General features: G+C 36.4%; 1 protein-coding gene across 1 annotated transcript in view; it reads left to right on the forward strand.

Annotated features, from left to right (window-relative positions):
• Positions 1-21,317, forward strand: part of NAALADL2 (N-acetylated alpha-linked acidic dipeptidase like 2) — a 1,061,651-nt gene that overhangs the window by 396,477 nt on the left and 643,857 nt on the right. The window contains exons 3-4 of the mRNA XM_033429498.2: positions 7,922-8,195; positions 20,859-20,978. Of these exons, the coding sequence (XP_033285389.1) occupies positions 7,922-8,195; positions 20,859-20,978 (394 nt within the window). The remainder of the gene's footprint in view (positions 1-7,921; positions 8,196-20,858; positions 20,979-21,317) is intronic.

Below are 21,317 nucleotides of genomic sequence, written 5' to 3' on the forward strand. Positions count from 1 at the left end.
GGGTCTTCGTTGCTGTGCGTGGGCTTCTCATTGTGGTGGCTTCTCTTTGCTGTGAAGCACAGGCTCTAGGCACATGGGCTTCAGTAGCTGTAGCACATGGGCTCAGTAGTTGTGGCACGTGGGCTCTAGAGAGCAGGCTCAGTAGTTGTGGCTCATGGGCTTAGTTGCTCCACAGCATGTGGGATCTTCCTGAACCAGGGCTCGAACCCGTGTCCCCTGCATTGGCAGGCAGATTCTTAACCACTGTGCCACCAGGGAAATCCCTGAGAGGAATTTCTTAAGCACATCAGGAAAATGTGGAAACCATCACACTGTATTAAAAAATACATGTACACAAAGGCTCTGTGGAGCAAATGACACCATGCTGTGGCCAGCTTATGGCACTGTACATTCTATTAAAAACAAATAAGAAACCAAAAAACCTTTAAAAAATGTACATTAAGATTATAAACTTTTATAATACCATAAAACAAGACATTGAAAATGAAAGAGAAGCCAAAAACTGGGAGAAGATAGGTACCCTACACCTGACCTAAAAATATTATCAGGAATACACAAAAGCTTCCATAAATGTGGGCAAAAGACACAGATAGTCATTGCATAGAAAGGGAATATGGGTGGCTAAATAATACATGAAAAAATCTTCATTAGTAATCCTGGAAATGCAAATTAAAATCATAGTTGGATACAATTTTGGATACAAATTAATAAATAATTTGTATTATCCAAATAAAATAATTTTATTATCCAAATAAAAATTGGATACAATTTTACTTTTATTGGATAGCAAAAGTTAGATACTCTAAAAATAGGACCTCTTAGGGCTTCCCTGGTGGCACAGTGGTTGAGAGTCCGCCTGCCGATGCAGGGGACATGGGTTCATGCCCCAGTCCGGGAAGATCCCACATGCTGCAGAGCGGCTGGGCCCCTGAGCCATGGCCACTGAGCCTGCGCGTCCGGAGCCTGTGCTCCACAGCGGGAGAGGCCACAACAGTGAGAGGTCTGCGTACTGCAAAAAAAAAAAAAAGGACCTCTCAAATAATGCTGGTAGTACAACAAGCTTTGGAAAACTATTTAGCATACACCAGTGACAGTATTTCTGAGTTACATAATGATATACAATTTTACACCCACTACCCTTGGTAAAAATATAAGATAAAATAAAATAAAATAATAAAGACAATACCAGGTATTGGTGAGGAATGGAAGAATAAGTTTCATGCAGACCTGGCAGCAGTGCAATCAGAACTTTTAAAAAAGCATTTTGGCATTTTTGATTAAAGTTATACAAGCACATAACCTATGGACCAGTAAGTCCTTCCCTAGAGAGGTTCTTGCCTATATCTATTAGGAAACATAGACAAGAATGATCAATGCAGCATTATTTGTAATAATGAGAAAACAAAACAACTTTAAAATACTTGTCTCAGGAAACTGATAATAAACCTGGAGGAATCTCAGAAATTTAATACTGAGTGAAAATCAAATCACAAAAGAATATTCGTATATTTACAATAATCATCATATTGTAAGCTGCTAAGAGAGTAGATCTTTTTTTTAAAATTAATTAATTAATTCTTGGCTGTGTTGGGTCTTCGTTTCTGTGCGAGGGCTTTCTCTAGTTGCGGTGAGCGGGGGCCACTCTTCATCGCCATGCGCGGGCCTCTCACTATCGCGGCCTCTCGTTGCGGAGCACAGGCTCCAGACGCGCAGGCTCAGTAGTTGTGGCTCACGGGCCTAGTTGCTCCGCGGCATATGGGATCTTCCCAGACCAGGGCTCGAACCCGTGTCCCCTGCATTGGCAGGCAGATTCTCAACCACTGTGCCACCAGGGAAGCCCAGAGAGTAGATCTTAAATGTTCTCACCACAAAAAATAGATGATAGTTATGTGATGTGCTGAAGGTGTTAGCTAATGGTATGGTGGTAATCATTTTGTAATATATAAGTGTATCAAATCATCATGTTGTACACTTTAAACTTACGTAATGTCATATGTCAATATATGTAAAAAAAGAATATATAGAAGATACCAAGTATATAAAGGTAGAAACTCAAAGCCTAAGGAATGAACTGTTAAGGACTTATAGATACATACATATTAAATCTATAAAAAGAAGACAAAGGAAGCCACAAAAAGAGAAAAAAGGTTGATGATTACCCTGCGGGCCAGGGTAACTGGTGAAATAAAGACTATCTAGAGGGCTTCAGTAATATTGGAAATGTTATACTTCATAGGCTGGGTCATTCTTTCATTATTCTTCATAAGTTATATATGTTATATATTATATATTCAATTTTTTCATAACATTGAAAAATGAAATTATAATACAAAAAGTATATATCCTTTAAATTGAAATAGAGAATACAAATATCCTTTACTCAGTAATTTTAGCTTAATAGTGAATAATATTTAGAAATTCTCCAGCATTGAGACAAATTACTAATTCTTCATTTGAGTCCCTAAAGTAGTATTTTATTTACCTTTCAAGGCCATGTTGTATAGTATAAACATCTTGAAACATTTTTTTGTGTTGCTTACACTGTAAATCACTTTGAACCTGAGACTTGCAAAAGAAATGGCAGAGTAAACATCTTGCCTACTAATTGGTAGACTTATGGTCATCAATTGACTGGGTAGAGGAGCAAAAAAAAAAAAAATAGAAGTCTAAAGTAGTATTAAAATTTCTCTTCTCTTTTTCTGTTAATGTTGACTGTACATAGTCAAATTTACATGAATAAAACGTGTGTATTCTGCAAGTCCACTTTATACATATTACAAAAGGAGATTATTGATTATTAATTTCCAAATGGTTTTTTCATCAAACTGAGTTAAGTTTCAATTCAATTAGTTTACTTGCCCTGTCCAAAATACTGCAGAAAGAACTGCAGTTAGGAACAAAGAAAGAGAGTTGCAGAGGCAAAGATCAGATACAGCAATGAAAGAACAGGGAAGAGAGCAAGATGAGGGAGTAGAAAATACTAGCCTGTATTCACCCCTCCTCTCCCCCACCAAAAAAAAAAAATTAGATACCCAGGCACTAAAATAGGTCTGGGAGGGCTATAGCAACACAGTGGATCAAAAAAAAAAAAGGAGAAAGGTTGTGGGGGAGATCAGTTTAGCTGGGACATCCAAAGATGGCTAGGAACCAAGAAGGGTGGAGGCTATTGATATCAACCATGGTCCCAAGTGGTTGGCTCTGTGGAGGATCCTAACAATCTTGTCACTCAGGACTGTAACACCCCAACAGCCACAAACTCCCCACAGCTTTCATGGTGGGAGGCCCCAAAATGTTCATTGGCATGGACTTCAGTGACCTGATGCTTAGAGGATACCAACAGCTTTCACCACTGAGGTAACCAAAAGCCATCACTGCTGCAGACTCCCAGGAGGGGGAGATGCTGCTGTCCCTCCCCACACCCAAAAGAATTGCTGTTGCAGAGTCCCCAGAACCAGGGCTGCCACCACCCCCCTAACCGTGCACATTCCCCAGAACTCAGAACCATGGCTACTCTGCTATACCTGCACTTTAGACCTGGATATAGCTGCCATTCCATGTGTTCTTGTGAATTAGGCAATAGAGTCACTGCCACTGTAGGCTGACCAATGTCCTGGATCCTGGGAGCTGCTATCACTCTACAAGCACCTGTACTCCAGACCCTGGCTTTGTGATTACTCTATGGGTGTCCATTCATCAGACACCCATGCCACCCTCACTGTAATAGCCCTGCAAGCCAACCAGGCACCAAGAGGGATCCCTTCAGCCAAAACATCCTACATGGGAGAAAAAGAGATGGGGAGTCCCCAGCAGCCTTTGCTACCAAACAGCCCTCACTGCTACTGTGTATAGTCACAACCTTGGCCACTGAGGACCCCTACAATCTTATATCAGACAAAATAGACTTACTTTAAAAACTGTAAAGACACAAAGAACGTCATTATGTAATTACAAAGGGATTGATTCATTAAGAGTGTGTAACAATTGTAAGTATATAGGTACTGAACATTGGCACCTATATTAAGCAACCATTAACAGATCTGAACAATATAATAATTGTTGGGGACTCCAATACCCAACTTTAAACAATGGATATATCATCCAGACAGAAAATCAGTAAGGAAATATTGAATATGAACTACACTTTAGACCAAATGAACCTAACAGACATATACAAAATATTCTACCCAACAGCAACAGAATACCCCTTCTTTTCAAGCACACATAGAATCCAGGATGGATCATAATTTAGGTCACAAAGCAAGACTTAGCAAATTTAAGAAGTATGAAATCGTATCAAATATCTTTTCTGACCACAGTGGTGTAAAACTAGAGCTCAATAATAGGAAGAAAGCTGGAAAATTTTTAAACATGGAAATTAAACAACATACTCCTGAGTAACCAGTGTGTCATGGAAGAAATCAAAAGGGAAATCAAAATACATCCTGAGAAAAAATGGAACAGAACATATGAACACTTATGGGATGCAGCAAAGACAGTTTTAAAAAGAAGTTTATAGTGATAAATACTTTAAGAAAAAAGAAAGATCTCAAATATGCAATCTAACTTTACGCCTGAAGAAAGTAGAAAGAGAACAAACTAAGCCCAAAGTTAGCAGAAAGATGGGAATAACAAAGATCAGTAAATAACAGAAATCAATGAAATAGAGACCAGAAAAGCAATGGAAAAGATCAATGAAACTGAGCTGTATTTTTGAAAAGATAAACAACATCAACAAACCTTTAGCTAGACTAAGAAAAAAGAAGACTCAAATAAAATCTGAGATAAAGGAGGAGACATTACAACTGCCACCACAGAAATACAAAGGAACTTAAGAGACTACTATGAACAAATATCAGCCAACAAATTGGAAGCCTAGAATAAAGGATAAAATCCTTCAGAATAAATTTAACCAAGGAGGTGAAAGACCTGTACACTGAAAACTTTAAGACATTGATGAAAAAAATTAAGACAAATCAATGGAAAGATATCTCATGTTCTTATTTGAAGAACTAATATTGTTAAAATGTCCACACTACCCAAAGCAATCTTCAGATTCAATGTAATCCCTATCAAAATTCCAGTGGCATTTCTAAAATGTATATGGAACCACAAAAGACATTGAATAGCCAATGCAATCTTGAGAAAAAAAGAACAAAGCTGGACACATCACACTTGTTGATTTCAAACTATATTACAAAGCTATAGTGATCAAAAGATTATTTTGTCATCCAAACACATCAATGATCTGTTTGATCAAAAATGATCAATGAAACAAATTAATCATAGAAAATAGGTCAATGGAACAGAATAGTGAGCCCAGAAATAAACCCAATATATATGGTCAATTAATTTTTGACCAAGGAGGCAAGAACACAATGGGGAAAGAACAGTGTCTTCAATAAATCGTGTAAGGAAAACAATGTACACATGCAAAAGAAACCCCTATCTTACTCCATCATAAATATTAACTTGAAATGGATTAAGGACTTAAATGTAAGACCCGAAACTGCAATACTCCTAAAAAAGAATACTTCTTGACATTGGTCTTGGCAATTTTTTTTGCCAAGGAAATGATTAACAAAATAAAAAGGCAATCTATGGAATAGGAGAAAATACCCAACGTATAGCTAATAAGGGGATAATATCTAAAATATATAAGAAACTCACACAATTCATTAGCAGAAAAAGAAAAAAAAACAGTTAAAAACTGGGCAGAGGACCTTAATATTTCTCCAAAGAAGATACAGAGATGACCAATAGATACATGAAAGGTTCTCAACATCATCAGGGAATACAAAGCAAAACCACAATGAAATATCACCTCACACCTGTTAGGAGATCTGTCAAAAAGACTAGATAGCAAATGCTGGTGAGGGTGTGAAGAAAAGGTAAAATTGTACACTGCTGGTGGGAATGTAAACTGGTAGAGCCATTATGGAAAATAGTATAGAGGTTCCTCAAAAAATTAAATCTAGAACTACCACAATTTAGCTGTACTACTTCTGTGTATATATCCAAAGAAAATGAAGTCAGTATCTAAAAGAGATATCTGCACTGCCATGTTTATTGCAGCATTATTCACAATAGCCAAAGTATGAAAACAACCTAAGTGTTCACGGACAGATGAATGGATAAAGAAAAGTGGTGTGTATATACAATATACACATTTAATAATATTATTCGGCCTTAAAAAAGGAGATCATGCCATTAGCGACAATGTAGATGAATTCAGAGAACACTGTGATAAGTGCGATAAGCCAGACCAAGAAAGCCAGAGACTGCATCATATCACTTACATGTTGAATCTTAAAAAAAGTCAAACTCTTGGAAACAGGGTAGAATCATAGTTGTCAGGGACTGGGCGCTGAGGGAAATGGGGAGATGTTGGTCAAAGAATAGAAGCCTTCAGTTATAAGATGAATAAGTTCTGAGAATCTAACATATAGCATGGTGACTATAGTTAACAATACTGTATTGTATTCTTGAATTTTGCCAAGAGAGTAGATCTTAAGTGGTCTCAACACACACAGGCACACGACTAAGTAACAAAGGTGAGTTGATGGATGTGTTCATTTGATTGTGATAATAATTTCACACCATACATGTATATTAAATCATCATGTTGTACACTTTAAATATATACAATTTCGTTTGTCAATTATACCTCAAAAAGCCTCCCCACCAAAAAAAAGAAAAAAAAAATACAAGGCTGACCAGTATTTTTCAGAATAAAAAGTAGAATTCTTCCCATAAGTTTTTCCATAAAATTTACATGACACTGATGATTGGTTAAATTAGATATTGTTTTAAAAAAGAATAGAAATAACCTTAAAAAGATAGAAAACAATTGGTAAATTGTCATCGCACCTTCCTGTATACACCAGCTTTTAAGCTGTGTCAACAGACCTTTTTTCTCCAGTAATGCTTTCCTATACCATCCTATGTATTTTTTTCTATTGTGCCTGTTTCTTATTCTTTTTTCAAATATGTTTCATTGAGGGTTCTTGAATAAACAGGGTCCTAAAATAAGGATGTGTGAGAAAAATAATTTGATGGGCAAAAATGACAACTATAGTAAAATTTCCACTTAGGTATTAGTTTGGATAGCAATAAAATGCTTATAGGAAGATTTTTTGCCGAAAAAAGAGCTGGTTCCTTTGCATTCTAGCCCAAAACAAAGCAAAACTTTATTAAATTTTTATTTTTTAATTTCCCATATCTCATGCTTTTCTAGGTTCTATGCATTTTTTAAACAGAGCTTGTCTGGTTTCTAGGATGTCCTAAGCAAAAATAGTGTCATTATGGGTTATGGAACAAGTATAGGAATAAATATATAGACTACACAGCAAGCACACACAAAAATTAACTTCATATTGGTTTGACAATCTGTGGTTGGTTTTGCCACAATATACTGATTTTATTGCATATCATTATGTTCATAGCATCATGTAATTTGGCATGTAACTTGTATCAGAAGAGTTCCCTCTGAATCATTTTTTAAATACCAATATCTGTGTATTAATCACATAGCTTTATATGTAATCATATTAACTACAGTGCAGAACTGTCTCAACCAACATGACCCCTAGGTTTGGAGCCGAGTTTTAAATAGATTATGTTGTTGTCAATAGAAGGATCAGAAGTAATAAAAGAGCTAGTTGGTATTAATTCTTCTCTTCTCTGTAGCCCATAGAACTTTATTAGTTCTTAATTTGAGTTTAATTCATTCTGCTTTGATTTTCTATAATTTCTGTAAAGCTCATCACCTCTACCAAATTGTGAATTTCTTGTGTAGTGTCCTGTCTCACGCATCTTTCACATCCCACATCTATTAATAATGGTTCGTATACTGAATCACCACAACTTGAAAGAATAAAGATTTCCTTTTTTTTTTAGAATATACCTTTTAAATTTCTTTCAGAAATTTGGTACAACTGTACAAAAGTGAAAACGACATAGAAATTTCAAAGAAGATTAAGACTCAGTGGACTTCTTTGGGCCTAGAAGACGTACAGTTTGTAAATTACTCTGTGCTGCTGAACCTGCCAGGCCCTTCTCCCAGCTCAGTGACTCTAAGCAGCAGTGGCCAGTGCTTTCATCCTAATGGCCAGCCTTGCAGCGAAGAAGCCAGACAACATGGCAGCCAAGATCCGCTCTACTCATATGCAGCCTATTCTGCCAGTGGAACTCTCAAGGTAATATGACAATTTGTCTCTGTCATTTACAGTGAAATGAAATTAGAAAACAACAGCTTTCATCTAAATTGAACTAACTGGCAAGAAGCAACATACCAAAATAACCAGTAAATATTCTCAGTGTGGAGGTGCCAGGAAAGGGGAAGGAAGATTTGAATTGCCTGACCCTTTTCTTGTCATATTTTGAAAGTGAAAACATGTTAGAAGAATTTAATTTAAAAGTGTTGAGTGTGTGACTGAGTCATTCACAGTTTGCTTAATCCTTACAGTGTGAGTTCATTTCGTTCTTTGGTTCTGAAGAGGCAAATTTTAATAGATCAATGTGGACAGAAAGAATAGAAACGGAAGCAGTTGTGTTTTGAAATTGTGTATGCACACAAGAAATGAAGTGGAAAATTGATGTGATTACTCACAATTTAAGATTTGACATACAATGTGTCTGCTTTATGATGGAAAATATAAACAAGGGACGAGGTGTGAATTATTGCTTTAGTCTTTCTGGGTTAGCTGGTTTTTTTGATGTGGTTTTTTGGCATTGTGGTTAAGTGCACAGCTTCTAGAGCCACGTGGACTAGTTTCAAATCTCAGCTGCCCAATTACCACTATTAATTAAGCATATAGGGCTGAGTTTTCTCATCTCTGTAATGGGGATAATAATAGTTCCAGCTTCATAAGCTTGTTATGAGAATTAAATTAATTAATATATGTAAATCTTGGAGGATAGAGCTTAGCCTATGGTAAGGACAAGAGAGCAGTTAGAAACCATAGAATTTAATTGGTCACTAGTTTCCTTTATATAGGCAACTTTTCCATCTCCATGTAAGAGTCCCATTTGAATAAACACATTCAGTTTTTTTTAATAAAACTATTGATTTCTTCTATAGATTTTATATGAATGAAATGCTGTTTCTGATTGTTGATTATTGGCACAGATTTTTAAGAATCCAACTTATTATTAACTGTGATTAAGATGATTAATTTAAATCACTTAAAATTACATTGCAGAAATACATGCTTGTTCCCAATTGAAAAAAAATTTTTTTTGGGTGCGGCATGAGGAGAAGCAGCTAACCACTGCTTTGGCATTGTTCTTGTTCTGTGTTGTAACATTCTCTGATATTTAGCAGAACCTCATATAACCAGCACCACCTAGAAAGCCTTTTTATTAATTAAAAGTTAACATAATATTAAATGTCTGTAATATTTCTAGTGTAGGACTCATGATTTGACTTGATGAATATACACTATGTCTGATAGGCAATAATGGAAAAGTACTTGCATACTAATGGAAATAGAGGGAGGCCGCCAGCATTCTTTCTTTGGTTCAGAAACTTTGGTCCCAAGTCGAGATTCTAAAGTTACCCCACATATTTTAGACTCCCAACCCTACATAAGCCCTACACATTTCCAGGCTCCTCTTTATCCTGGTTGATTCAAGTACAGCACAGTCATCTCCTTCCTTAAACAAAAGCATGTCCAAAACACAGAACAAGAACAAAACCCCAGAAGCTTGAGTGGATCCTTGGAATCACCCCCATCTATTTTCTTTCCAGTTTCCTCTGGCAAACATCCATTATTCCTGGACTGAGGTGATATGGAAAAGCCGTGGAACTATAGCTTGTGTCTCAGTTGCCTTAGTGTGTACCTCTTTAATAATTGCCTGGGCACATTGGATTTTTTTTTTTTATATTCCTGTGTAACCATATCTCTGTGGGATTTTCACACATTTATCTTATCAGTTATAAGTGTTTAAATTTTCTCTTTGTTTCATATAAAAGAAAACCAAGGTCTACTATAGAATCATGGAAGTAGTTAAGTATCTGCGAAGTCATAAGTCATGGAACTCTAGTATTAACTTGGTAGGAATGTAAATTGGTGCAGCCACTAAGGAAAACATTATGGAGGTTCCTCAAAAAACTAAAAACAGAATTACCACATGACTGAGCAATTCCACTTCTGGGTATATATTTGAAGAAAACAAAAACACTAACTCAAAAAAATACACCCACCCCAATGTTCGTAGCAGTGTAATTTTTTACACACACACACACACACACACACACACACACACACACAGGCGCCCACACACAATGGAATATTACTCAGCCATAAAAAATGAAATTTTGCCATTTGAAGCAACATGGATGGACCTGGAGGATATTATGCTTAGTGAAATGTCAGCCAGAGAAAGGAAAATACTCTATTTTATCACTTATGTGTGGAATCTAAAAAATAAAGTGAATGAATATAACAAAATAAAAAGAGACTCACAGATATAGACAACAAACTAGTGGTTACCAGTGAGGAGAGGGAAGGCGAAGGGCAAGATAGGAGATTAAGAAATACAAATTACTATGTATAAAGTAAATAAGCTACAAAGATATATTGTACAGCACAGGGAATATAGCCAATATTTTATAATAACTTTAAATGGAGTATAATCTATAAAAATATTGAATCCCTATGTTGCATACCTGGAACCAATATAATATTATAAATCAACTATATTTGAATTAAAAAATACCATTTTCAATAAAGAAGTGGTGAAAAAGATTTTAAATAATATAGCTATTAAAAGGGAGAAATAAAGTTAGCTATAGATGTAGAAGTGTATTCCATGTGTGAAATATTAGGCCTAGATAGAAGGGAATAATGTTAAAGGAACTAAAATGCAATTATAGATAAAACAAACACTTTGTATTTGAAGAACATAATTTAAGAAATTAACCGTGCAAATTAGATGACAACACTGACAATAAGTATTTTTAGAATTATGTTAATAATTCAAATCTATTACACTAAGTACATAATAATTTAAAGATTTATATAAATAAAGGACATAATGTGATATTGACTTTTTAAACTTTTACTATATTAGTATTATAATTTTCAAAAGCAAAGCAATTTCTTGGTGACTATTTTATATGCGTATAGAATACTTGCATATATTTTATATACATGTTTTAGATAGGTGTATTACTGAAACTCGCATATTCTAATTAATAGGACTCTGGTGAATTTTCTGTGTCTCTTCAGACTATTTCCCAATTCAAATCAAGCTTGAGAGGTTGCTGCTGATGACTCAGGCATACCGACTTTTTGATTTTGAGTACACTGTATTTGCATGAATTTCTATCAGGCAGTGCCATTAACAAGTTCTTAAATTATTCTAGTCTAACTGCCAGCAAAGCTCCCCACTACTTTTGCTTTTGACAAGGTTATTTGTAGAAGAGCCATGCCCTTTTACTTTGAAGAGCTGTCATGTCCATTCATCATATGACCGTTTTGTATAAGCTTCCAATTTTTGCTTTCTGCTAACAGTCTAAACAGCATTTGTGATATCTGAGATCTACTTCGAAAACCTACTTAGTGCCAGCATGATGGATGGTGTACTTTGCAACATTTTGTAATTCATTGTGCACTGGAAAGGTGACATTGTTTACCCCATCATAATGACAGGTGGGTCAGTAAAATGGTCCTAAGGAGAGTTCTCCTGTCAGATGCAAAATACATATTAAAATGGATACATAAATAATTTAGCATGAATGAGGTTAGCTTCAGGGAATAAACAGTGATTTATATTTTTATTAAAGGGAAATATCAACTATAATATCATCATAATGTTAAAGACATTGATAGTGCTGGCAATGTCTAGTCAGTTTTATAAATAGAATATATGGCTTTATGTAATTCCTGTGCAGTTATTTCTTTTGTCCTTTGTGAAACCAGTGCAGGTACAGAAGAGTAAAGGGAACAATTAGTATTTAATACAGGTTGGTCAGATTGGGTCTACCATGTTCTTACTTTGAATAAGGGATTTGTTTTTATTCCAGTACATTTTATAAATGTTGAAGTTTTCTTTCTGTTAAGCATTATTTTGTATTGGGAAGACAAGTCAAATAATGCAGTTTTATGAAGAAACATTTTCAACAACTCATTAGCTGTGCATGAAATATTGTTACCAACACACTTCTCACTATCCCATTCCTCAGAAAGCATAGTTCAGGAGCCCAGACTAGCAACCTTCCTTACCAGTTGCACATCTGTCGATTGGTTGCTTCAATTCTCTAAGCCTCAAAAGTCCTTATCTGTATAAGGGGAATAGTAATAGTACCTCAAATGATTGTTGTGAGGAAGAAATGATAGAAACCATGTCAAGGGCCCAGAACTTAGAAACACTCAATAAATGTTAGCTATTGTTATTAGTAGTCGGTATAAAGTAGATGCATTTAAATGGGAGAAATTAAGAAAATATCAGAACTATATATCATAAAATTTGGAGTACAAATGTTTACCACATTGTCTGAATACAGTCTTCCTGTCTTCTATTTAACATGACAAATATTAATCATTAGGGAGGAAAATGCCTTAAGTATGAATACATAATAAAATAAATATAATTCCCTGATATATAATATAATTTTTCATTTAAAACTGAAAGCTCAGATAAATGAAGTATTTTATTTTTGAATGCAGAATGGCAAAGCATGTCAGGTTGGGCCTGAAGAGCGTTGCTTGTCTTTGTTTTGTGAAATTTCATGACATAGTTTAACACATGAAATCTGAACACTGCATCAAATATTTTGTCAAAAAGTCTTAAAGAGAAAATAATCGCTGCATGGAATCCTTGGATAACTTGTAATCAGATGTCTATTTTCTCACAGCTAGGAAGACTTTGTCTTCCTCTTTTATTCCTCTTTTATTTTTAATATTCTCAAACAAAGGCAACTTATCAGTGTTATGGCAGAAGGCAAAGCTATATGTATTTAGCTCTGAATGCTTCCTGTTACAGATAAAAATATCGGAAAGCTAAAGGAATAGAATGAAATTGTATTATTGTCTGGGTATGAAGATGAGGCTACTGTCTCACAAATAAAGAAATGTGAGCTTCGAGCAGTTTTTCAATGCTGAAAAGGATTTTGCATTTTATTTGTCTCCCCTCTTTTGTGGAATCCATCTTTTGGTCAATGGTGCACAATGTGAGATGAATGGCTTTGAACAAAGTTGTATGTAAGTGATTCATTTAAAAAAATCTACATAAAATCCCTTGGTTTAATATAACCTTCTGTTTCTGATTTCACGAGCTCTGTGCAGTAACTGAGTTAACAAAATAATTTCAAAGTTGGCTGCTTTTTTTGTTTTTTCAAGATAGTCCATGGGATTAGTTTCCACATATTTAAGGTATATATTTTTCCTGGATTTAAAATTTCATAGATAGAAGCATTTACAAATAAAAAAGTAATATATCACAACATAGTGTCCATAGTGAAATATTTGTTAGGGAGGTTACATCTTATTCCCGGGAAAGAATAAAAGCCTATTATACGAAATAAAAGTTTACAACAAAGATAGTTGAATTCACCTAAACAGTTAAAGTACAATGGACTATTTTTCTCCCTCTTCATTAGAAGAAATATAGCATTTTGAGTGAGAAAGTGTTTGACTAGAGATTTCTTTTTTCTTTTTAATTTATTAATTTATTTATATTTGGCTGTGTTGGGTCTTCGTTTCTGTGCGAGGGCTTTCTCTAGTTGCAGCAAGTGGGGGCCACTCTTCATCGCGGTGCGCAGCCCTCTCACTGTCGCGGCCTCTCTTGTTGCGGAACACAGGCTCCAGACGCGCGGGCTCAGTAGTTGTGGCTCACGGGCCCAGTTGCTCCGCGGCATGTGGGATCTAACCAGACCAGGGCTCGAACCCGTGTCCCCTGCATTGGCAGGCAGATTCTCAACCACTGCTCCATCAGAGAAGCCCCTTGACTACAGATTTCTAATTTGACTAAAGTTATTTCTAAAGATTCTGAATCACCATAACTGTTGTTTGACAGAAAATTCTAGGTCAGGATTTTTAGTTTTAATATAAGTTAAAGCATACCACTTACAATGTTTTGATAACATAACTTTCTTAGCAGATTTAATATATAGTTTAATTTTCATAAAATGCCAGTATACAGTTTACAAATAAGATTTACCTCATTTCATTGGATGCTGCAAATTCAGTCTTTTCAGAACTAGAGAGATCTGTGCAAAAGTTGATCCTTAGGTTTATGCACTATTTCAGTACATTAATATAGTTGATTTTAAAGGAAGCGGAATTCTATCATATTACTTTCATGGTCTCCAGGAAGAATTCTCTTGAATGAATTTGCAACTCCTTCAATATCCTTACCTTAATAAGTTGAGTATCATTTATTAAATAAAGTACCCTTTGATTATTAATCTGTTTTTCCTTGTATTTTAATTTGATACTGAAAGATTGACTGATATAGAATTTAGCCTGCTGGCTGTCACTAATGTAACAAGAAACACTCAACATTTAGCAAGTATATACTGAGTGCCCTTTTTTATGCCGATCACAGGAGCAAAATTATCCATAAGAAAGTTTTGGACACTGCCCACATGTAGCTGGCAGTCTAATAGGGGAAACTTGCTATTAGGTAAGCAATTACACAACTGCATGGTGCCATCCTGCTATGAAAACTAGCAAGTTACCTATATATTCTAGACTCCATTTCCTCATCTGTATAGTGGTCAGAAATATCGAGAAATATGAATGTTCTGAAGATTGACTGAAAACAACTGATGTAATCTCCATGGTAAAATGGCTAGTACAGAGGACATAAATGGTTAAGTACTGATTTTCTTTTTCCTTTTTTATCATAACAGCCCTGTCCAATTTAACCCTTCTTACAATACACACGTGCGTGCATGTGATCTCTCCCTCTCTCTCTTTCTTCCTCCCTCCCTCTCTCTTTCTCTCTCTCTCTTCCTCCCTCCCTCTCTCCCTCTAAAGTTCTGTATTCAAATTCCAGTTTTCCAACAGCTGGGGTTCCCTGTGAACCTCCTCTTGCCCTCATCTCTCTCTTGCCGTTACCCACCTCTTGCCCTGATCTACTTATGAATTTTTTCCACTTTGCCAAGACCTAGGCACATGCTTCAACCCACATCTCTAATGCGTATCTTTTTTTTTTTCTAAATTACCTAGAAAATCCTTAAATAGTGCATTTTTTTCTTCCCAACAATTTGTTTTCTTAATTTAGTATACATTCTTATCCCAGGTTTGCATTATTTTGCCTGTTGACTTTGGAGATTATTGATGTAAATATGGAAATAGAATCCTGACAGAACTTTGCTTCACTTTGGTTAAATTTCTATATTACAGTACTTTTTAACTTAATTTTCTCTCCTTTAGATGGATGTGCTTTATATGTTAGATTATAAAACATTTCACAAGTTGTTAAAAATGATTACTATATGCCAAGACAAGTGACTACTCTGGCTTATCTTTGTTTTTTCTGCTTTCAAAACATGGTCACTGTACACAAATAAAAGAAAATAAATTATTCACTGTGCCATTAAGCACTGCATTTAGTATATCATTGTAGCAAATATTTTTTCAGCATGTGTTTATAGTACAGTAATAAAAAGTGATAAAATTGACCAGCCATCCCTTTATCTGACCTTTTACACTGAAGACAGCAGAATGGATTGTGTGAATTCAGTTGGGATATACTAGTTTAGCACACTTGCTGGTGTCCCTTCTGATCGGTTGGGAGTCTATTTTAACTGATTAGTTCTTCTGCTGTTCTAGTAATTAAATATTTTAAATAACTAAATATTATTTAAATTATTAATAGCTTTTTAATACTAAAATACTTACTATTTTATATATCTGGATGCTTATGCCAACCCCATCTTAACTGGTCTTTATTAGCTAGAATACTAGTTTGAGAAGGAGTTTGAAAGGATTGATTAGTGATGTCTGCCACAAGGGTGGGAGGAAGCAGCATTGGCTTTCGTGTTTTAATACATTGTGGTTTTCATAATAAGGTCTATGATGGAAAGCCCTTCAGTGAACTTGAAAAAAAGAACTAAGAAAGTACTAACAGTCTTTGAATTTTGAACTCTTCATCATTACTAATATACTATTTTTTTAGAAAGGATAACAGTAAACATGGGAGATTATTCTGATTTTACAAGTTTTTAATAAACATAAGCACTTTAATTTGAAGAATATTCAAAAGCTAGGTTACATAAAGTAGTAGTAAGTTTCTAAAGTAAAATTTGTATTTAGATGAATAGTACTTCTGATAACCCTGTATTTTGTCAGTATGAGAAATGCTTGGGTTTACCATTTCTGACTTTGAGTAGAAAATTACTGTTTTAGTCAAAGCAGGCTTTTCAAATATTCTGTACATTCAGAATCTCTCTTAGAGAAAACTGGGAGGATTCAGAGTGATTGATTTGGTTGAAAATGTCAAGTCTGAAAAATTTCAAGGCATACATCATTTCATAAGCATGAATAATTTTTGCTACCTCAGGTAGAAGAGAAACATGGCCCTGGATCATTCCTCAATGTTGAACCCAGGCCACCAGCAGGTGGAGGGCCCCAGAAACACTTCTCTGACCTGGTTACTTTCCGTGATTGTTCTATTAATTTTAGTTAGCTTACTACAGAAAATAACAATTCTATTCAGTTCTCTTGTTTATTCTCTTCTGTTGCTTCTTCTCAGAATAGTCTCTCCACTTTTCCATAGAACATTTGGTGCTCTAGAATGTCACTTTTTAATGTTTTGATTTTTAGTCATTGCTAATTATTTGGTTTATGATTCCTTCTAATCACATATTTTACAGTGGATAGAAGATAATTGTATTTTACTGTTCATTTCTAAAGTGTACCAGTATCCTCTTAGCTGTTACTATGTGGCCCATCTGTTGTCATGCCGATACTTTTTCTTTTTTAACAAAGTATAAATATTTGATTTTCTGTTACAATTGTTGTTTTTTAAGTTCTTTGTTCAAAAATTAACATATAGGGCTTCCCTGGTGGCACAGTGGTTGAGAGTCCGCCTGCCGATGCAGGGGACACGGGTTCGTGCCCCAGTCCGGGAAGAACCCACATGCCACGGAGCAGCTAGGCCTGTGAGCCATGGCCGCTGAGCCTGCGCGTCTGGAGCCTGCGCTCCACAACGGGAGAGGCCACAACAGTGAGAGGCCTGTGTACCGCAAAAAAAAAAAAAAAAAAAAAAAAAAAAATTAACATATAAAATTTAAATAAAAATGTGTAGACTTTTTAATATTTCTCTGTGGTAAAAAAAATAAAACAGAGCTAGTTTCCTTTCACTCTGCACCTCTCATTTACTCTTTCCTATGTGTCAGGAAGTCCTCTATGTGTTAGGGAAAAACTGGTACACATAGAGTAAATAGTTCAACAAGCACCTACATTCCTGTTCACTTGGCATTTCCCAAAGACGGCTCAGATGTGACTTAATCCTTGATATTTGGACATAAATTAAACATGGTATGCCAACTGGTAAGTGGACGGTTTTCTAGCGTGACAGAATACATGCAATAAAGAGAGGTTCATTGTAGCAACAAGAATGGTTGGAAAAAATGGCTTGACATTTTATCATATCATTGTATATTGATTTGTCTCAGAAAAATTCAATGTGCTTTCTTGCATCTGTGATTTTCAGTTTGCTTGAAGGTAAATATGAAAGACTTTTGGAAAGGACCTGGTTCAGAAGCATCCTTTGAAGACAATAGATAATTTTTATTATCACCTGTCAAACTGTCAGAACATTGAGACTTCTGTAAATATTGACTTTTAATGCATAGCCTCAAAGTACATAAACCAAAATAAATTGATAAAATGATGCCTTTTTTGAGGAATATTTTTGTGGGATAAAGTCCTCTTACATGTTAAAATGCATTGATCGTTTATATATGCTATTTATAGAAGATGAGTTGGAGAGCTCTTTAATTGAAATTGCCATTTTTGATGTCATTTACAGAATTGGTATTTTAGTAACTGCCATATTTTTCTGGTATGTACACAAACAAAAAGTCATAGTCTGGCCTACACGCTCTCAGACCAGTATGATTTTCCCCCAAACTCTCCTAAATATGAAAAGTATGTTCATTAATATAACCAAATGTATAATATCTCTGTTTTAAGATGCTATCAGTGAGTCATATTTAGTAGATAGCTTAGAAAGTTGAAATGGAAAACATAAATTATCTCATTTTTACAATGTGATCATTAATATTATGTGACCATTTATTTAATAAATACTGGTCAGCCTTGTATTATTCTACAATTTTCCTGTCTTGCTAGTTGTTTGGCATGTGTCGTCCAGCACTGGAGCTTGCTGGTTGTTGAGTGGAGGTGGGCCTTAGCACTGAGTTGGAGATCTCTGGTGGAACTCTTGCTGATTTTTATTACATGGGGCTCAGAGGTCTCTGGTGGTCCAATCTCCTGAACTCGGCTTTCCCACATCGAAGGCTCAGGCCTGACATCTGGCCAGAGCACCAAGACCCTGTCAGCCACATGGCTCAGAAGAAAAAGGAAAAAAAAAGAAAGGTAGAAAAAAATAAAATGAAATGAATAAAGTTATTAAAATAAAATATTTTTTAAAAGTATTAAAATAAAAAATTTAAAAAGTAATAAAAAAAGAAAAAATAAGAAGAGAGCCACCAAATCAATAAACAAATCCACCAATGATAACAAGTGCTAAAAAGTAAACTAAGATAAACATAAAAATCAAAAACTGGTCAGTTGCGTACGGCCAACCCCATGTCTACAGTTGCTCCCAAAATCCACTGCCTCAATTTTGGGATGATTCGTTTTCCATTCAGGTGTTCCACAGATGCAGGTTACACCAAGTTGATTGCAGAGATTTTATCCACTGCTCCTGAGACTGCATGGAGAAATTTCCCTTTCTCTTCTGTTTTGCACAGCTCCTGGGTTTCAGCTTTGGATTTGGCCACACCTCTGTGTGTAGGTCACCTGAGGGCCTCTGTTCTTTTCTCAGACAGGACGGGGTTAAAGTAGCAGCTGATTAGGGGGCTCTGGCTCACTCAGTCTGGGGGGAGGGAGGGATACAGCATGCGGAGCTAGCCTGCAGAGGCAGAGGCTGGCATGACGTTGCATCAGTCTGAGGCATGCCATGTGTTCTCCCAAGGAAGTTGTCCCTGGATCACGGGACCCTGGCAGTGGCGGGCTGCCCAGGCTCCCGGGAGGGGAGGTGTGGACAGTGACCTGTGCTTGCACACAGGATTCTTGGTGGCTGCAGTAGCAGCCTTAGCGTTTCATGCCTGTCTCTGGTGTCTGTGCTGATAGCCGCAGCTCACGCCTGTCTCTGAAGCTCGTTTAGGCAGTGCTCTGAATCTCCTCTCCTCACGCATCCCATAACAGTGGTTTCTTGCCTCTTTGGCCATTCCATACTTTTTCCCAGACTCCCTCCTGGCCAGCTGTGGTGCACTAGCCCCTTTCAGGCTGTGTTCACCCAGCCAACCCCAGTCCTCTCCCTGGGGTCTGATCTCTAAAGCCCAAGCCTCAGCTCCCAGCCCCCATCTGCCCTGGCGGGTGAGCAGACAAGCCTCTCAGGCTGGTGAGTGCTGGTCGGCACCCATTCTCTATGGAGGAATCTATCTGCTTTGCCGTCTGCACCCCTCTTGCTGCACTCTCCTCTGTGGCTCCAAAGATTCCCTACCCTGCCCAACCCCTCTCCCCACCAGTGAAGGGGCTTCCTAGTGTGTGGAAACTTTTCCTTCTTCACAGCTCCCTCCCAGAAGTGCCGGTCCCGTCCCTATTCTTCTGTCTCTGTTTTTCCTTTTTTTCTTTTTCCCTACCCAGGTACGTGGGGAGTTTCTTGCCTTTGGGGAAGGCTGAGGTCTTCTGCCAGCATTCAGTAGGTGTCCTGTAGTTGTTCCACATGTAGATGTATTTCTGATGTATTTGTGGGGAGGAAAGTGATCGCCACATCTTACTCCTCCGCCATCTTGAAGATCCTCCCTCCTGAAACAGCACATTTAGTATTATAATTTTATGACTGGAAAGCATAACAGCTATTATTTTAATAATAGAAATTCCAGAAAATAAAGTCCAAAGGCATCCTCTTGGCTGTAGGAGCATGCTGGATGGAACTCTCAGGGCAGTACGTTTCAAAGTGTGGGATGGGGTTCACCAAATCATAGGATTCCCAGTAAAATTTCCAGGAAGGCATACAATTTTTACATTAATAAAATGAGACTTTTAAAAATGAGAAATATTGATATGAAACATAACTCTAAGGGAGTAGTGGGAAATGTGACAGAAGTAGTTGTTTGGTGTTATATTCTAAAGTCTTGAATTTCACAGTGGTACAGGTGGCTGTATAGGTTGTATCCTGCATAACCCAGGGGTTTGTCATTCACAGCTGGATATATGCACATCCTGAACAGCTGTGCGTTGTGAACTTTGTACTTAATTTGGATAACAGTAGAGAATCTTTGAGTTGTTTTCACATCTAAGAGTAGTATGATTGTTGTTGAACCTTAAGGAAATTAATTTTGCAGCATCTTGTAAAATGATTCAAATTCCAGAAACATGAATGTAAGAATACACCAAACTGGGTGGTCTGTTAGAGGCATAAACAGGGTTTGTAATTTGTTTAGAAGAGACTGCAAAGCAAAAATGAATCTAAACCTTTTTCTCAAGTGACTTCTCAAAGGAGAATTGTTGTACCCTGATAGAAATAGAAAGGTCATGATTGGGACAGGGTAAGAGAGAGATTAGTTCTCCTTTGAACGTTTTGAATTACTATGAATGATTTTGTTATGCTAAATGGGCAATTTGCTGTAATGCTTCTGACAGGGCTTTATTTTTCTTTGTCTTCTCTTGCAGGCTGAAGTCATTGATGTGAGTTATGGAAATGCAGATGATTTAAATAGGATTAAAAAAATGAAAAATGTCACAAATCAGATTGCACTCCTGAAATTAGGAAAACTGCCACTACTTTATAAGGTTGGTCCAATGGCTGTTATTTGGTGGTAGGGTGAATATTTTGTTCAGTTGGGGTTACATGTGCATATGAGAACATGAAGAGAGAGAGAGTGAGTGTGTGTGTGTGTGTGTGTGTGTGTGTGTGTGTGTGTGTGTGTGAGGGAGAGCAAGAGAGTGGAAAGACAAAGGCATACGGTATCACAGGAAGATAACCTTTCCAAAATGGATAATTTTATATTAAGACCTTTAAGATATTGTGAGTTTGTGGGACCTTCATAAAATTGGCGTTTCCTTCATAATACCTATCTGGAATGCTAAAAATGAGAACCACAGTGTCTTCTTCTCGCGACATCTGCAAAA

Source organism: Orcinus orca, chromosome 5, assembly GCF_937001465.1.
Source record: "Orcinus orca chromosome 5, mOrcOrc1.1, whole genome shotgun sequence".
NCBI classification, from domain to species: domain Eukaryota; kingdom Metazoa; phylum Chordata; class Mammalia; order Artiodactyla; family Delphinidae; genus Orcinus; species Orcinus orca.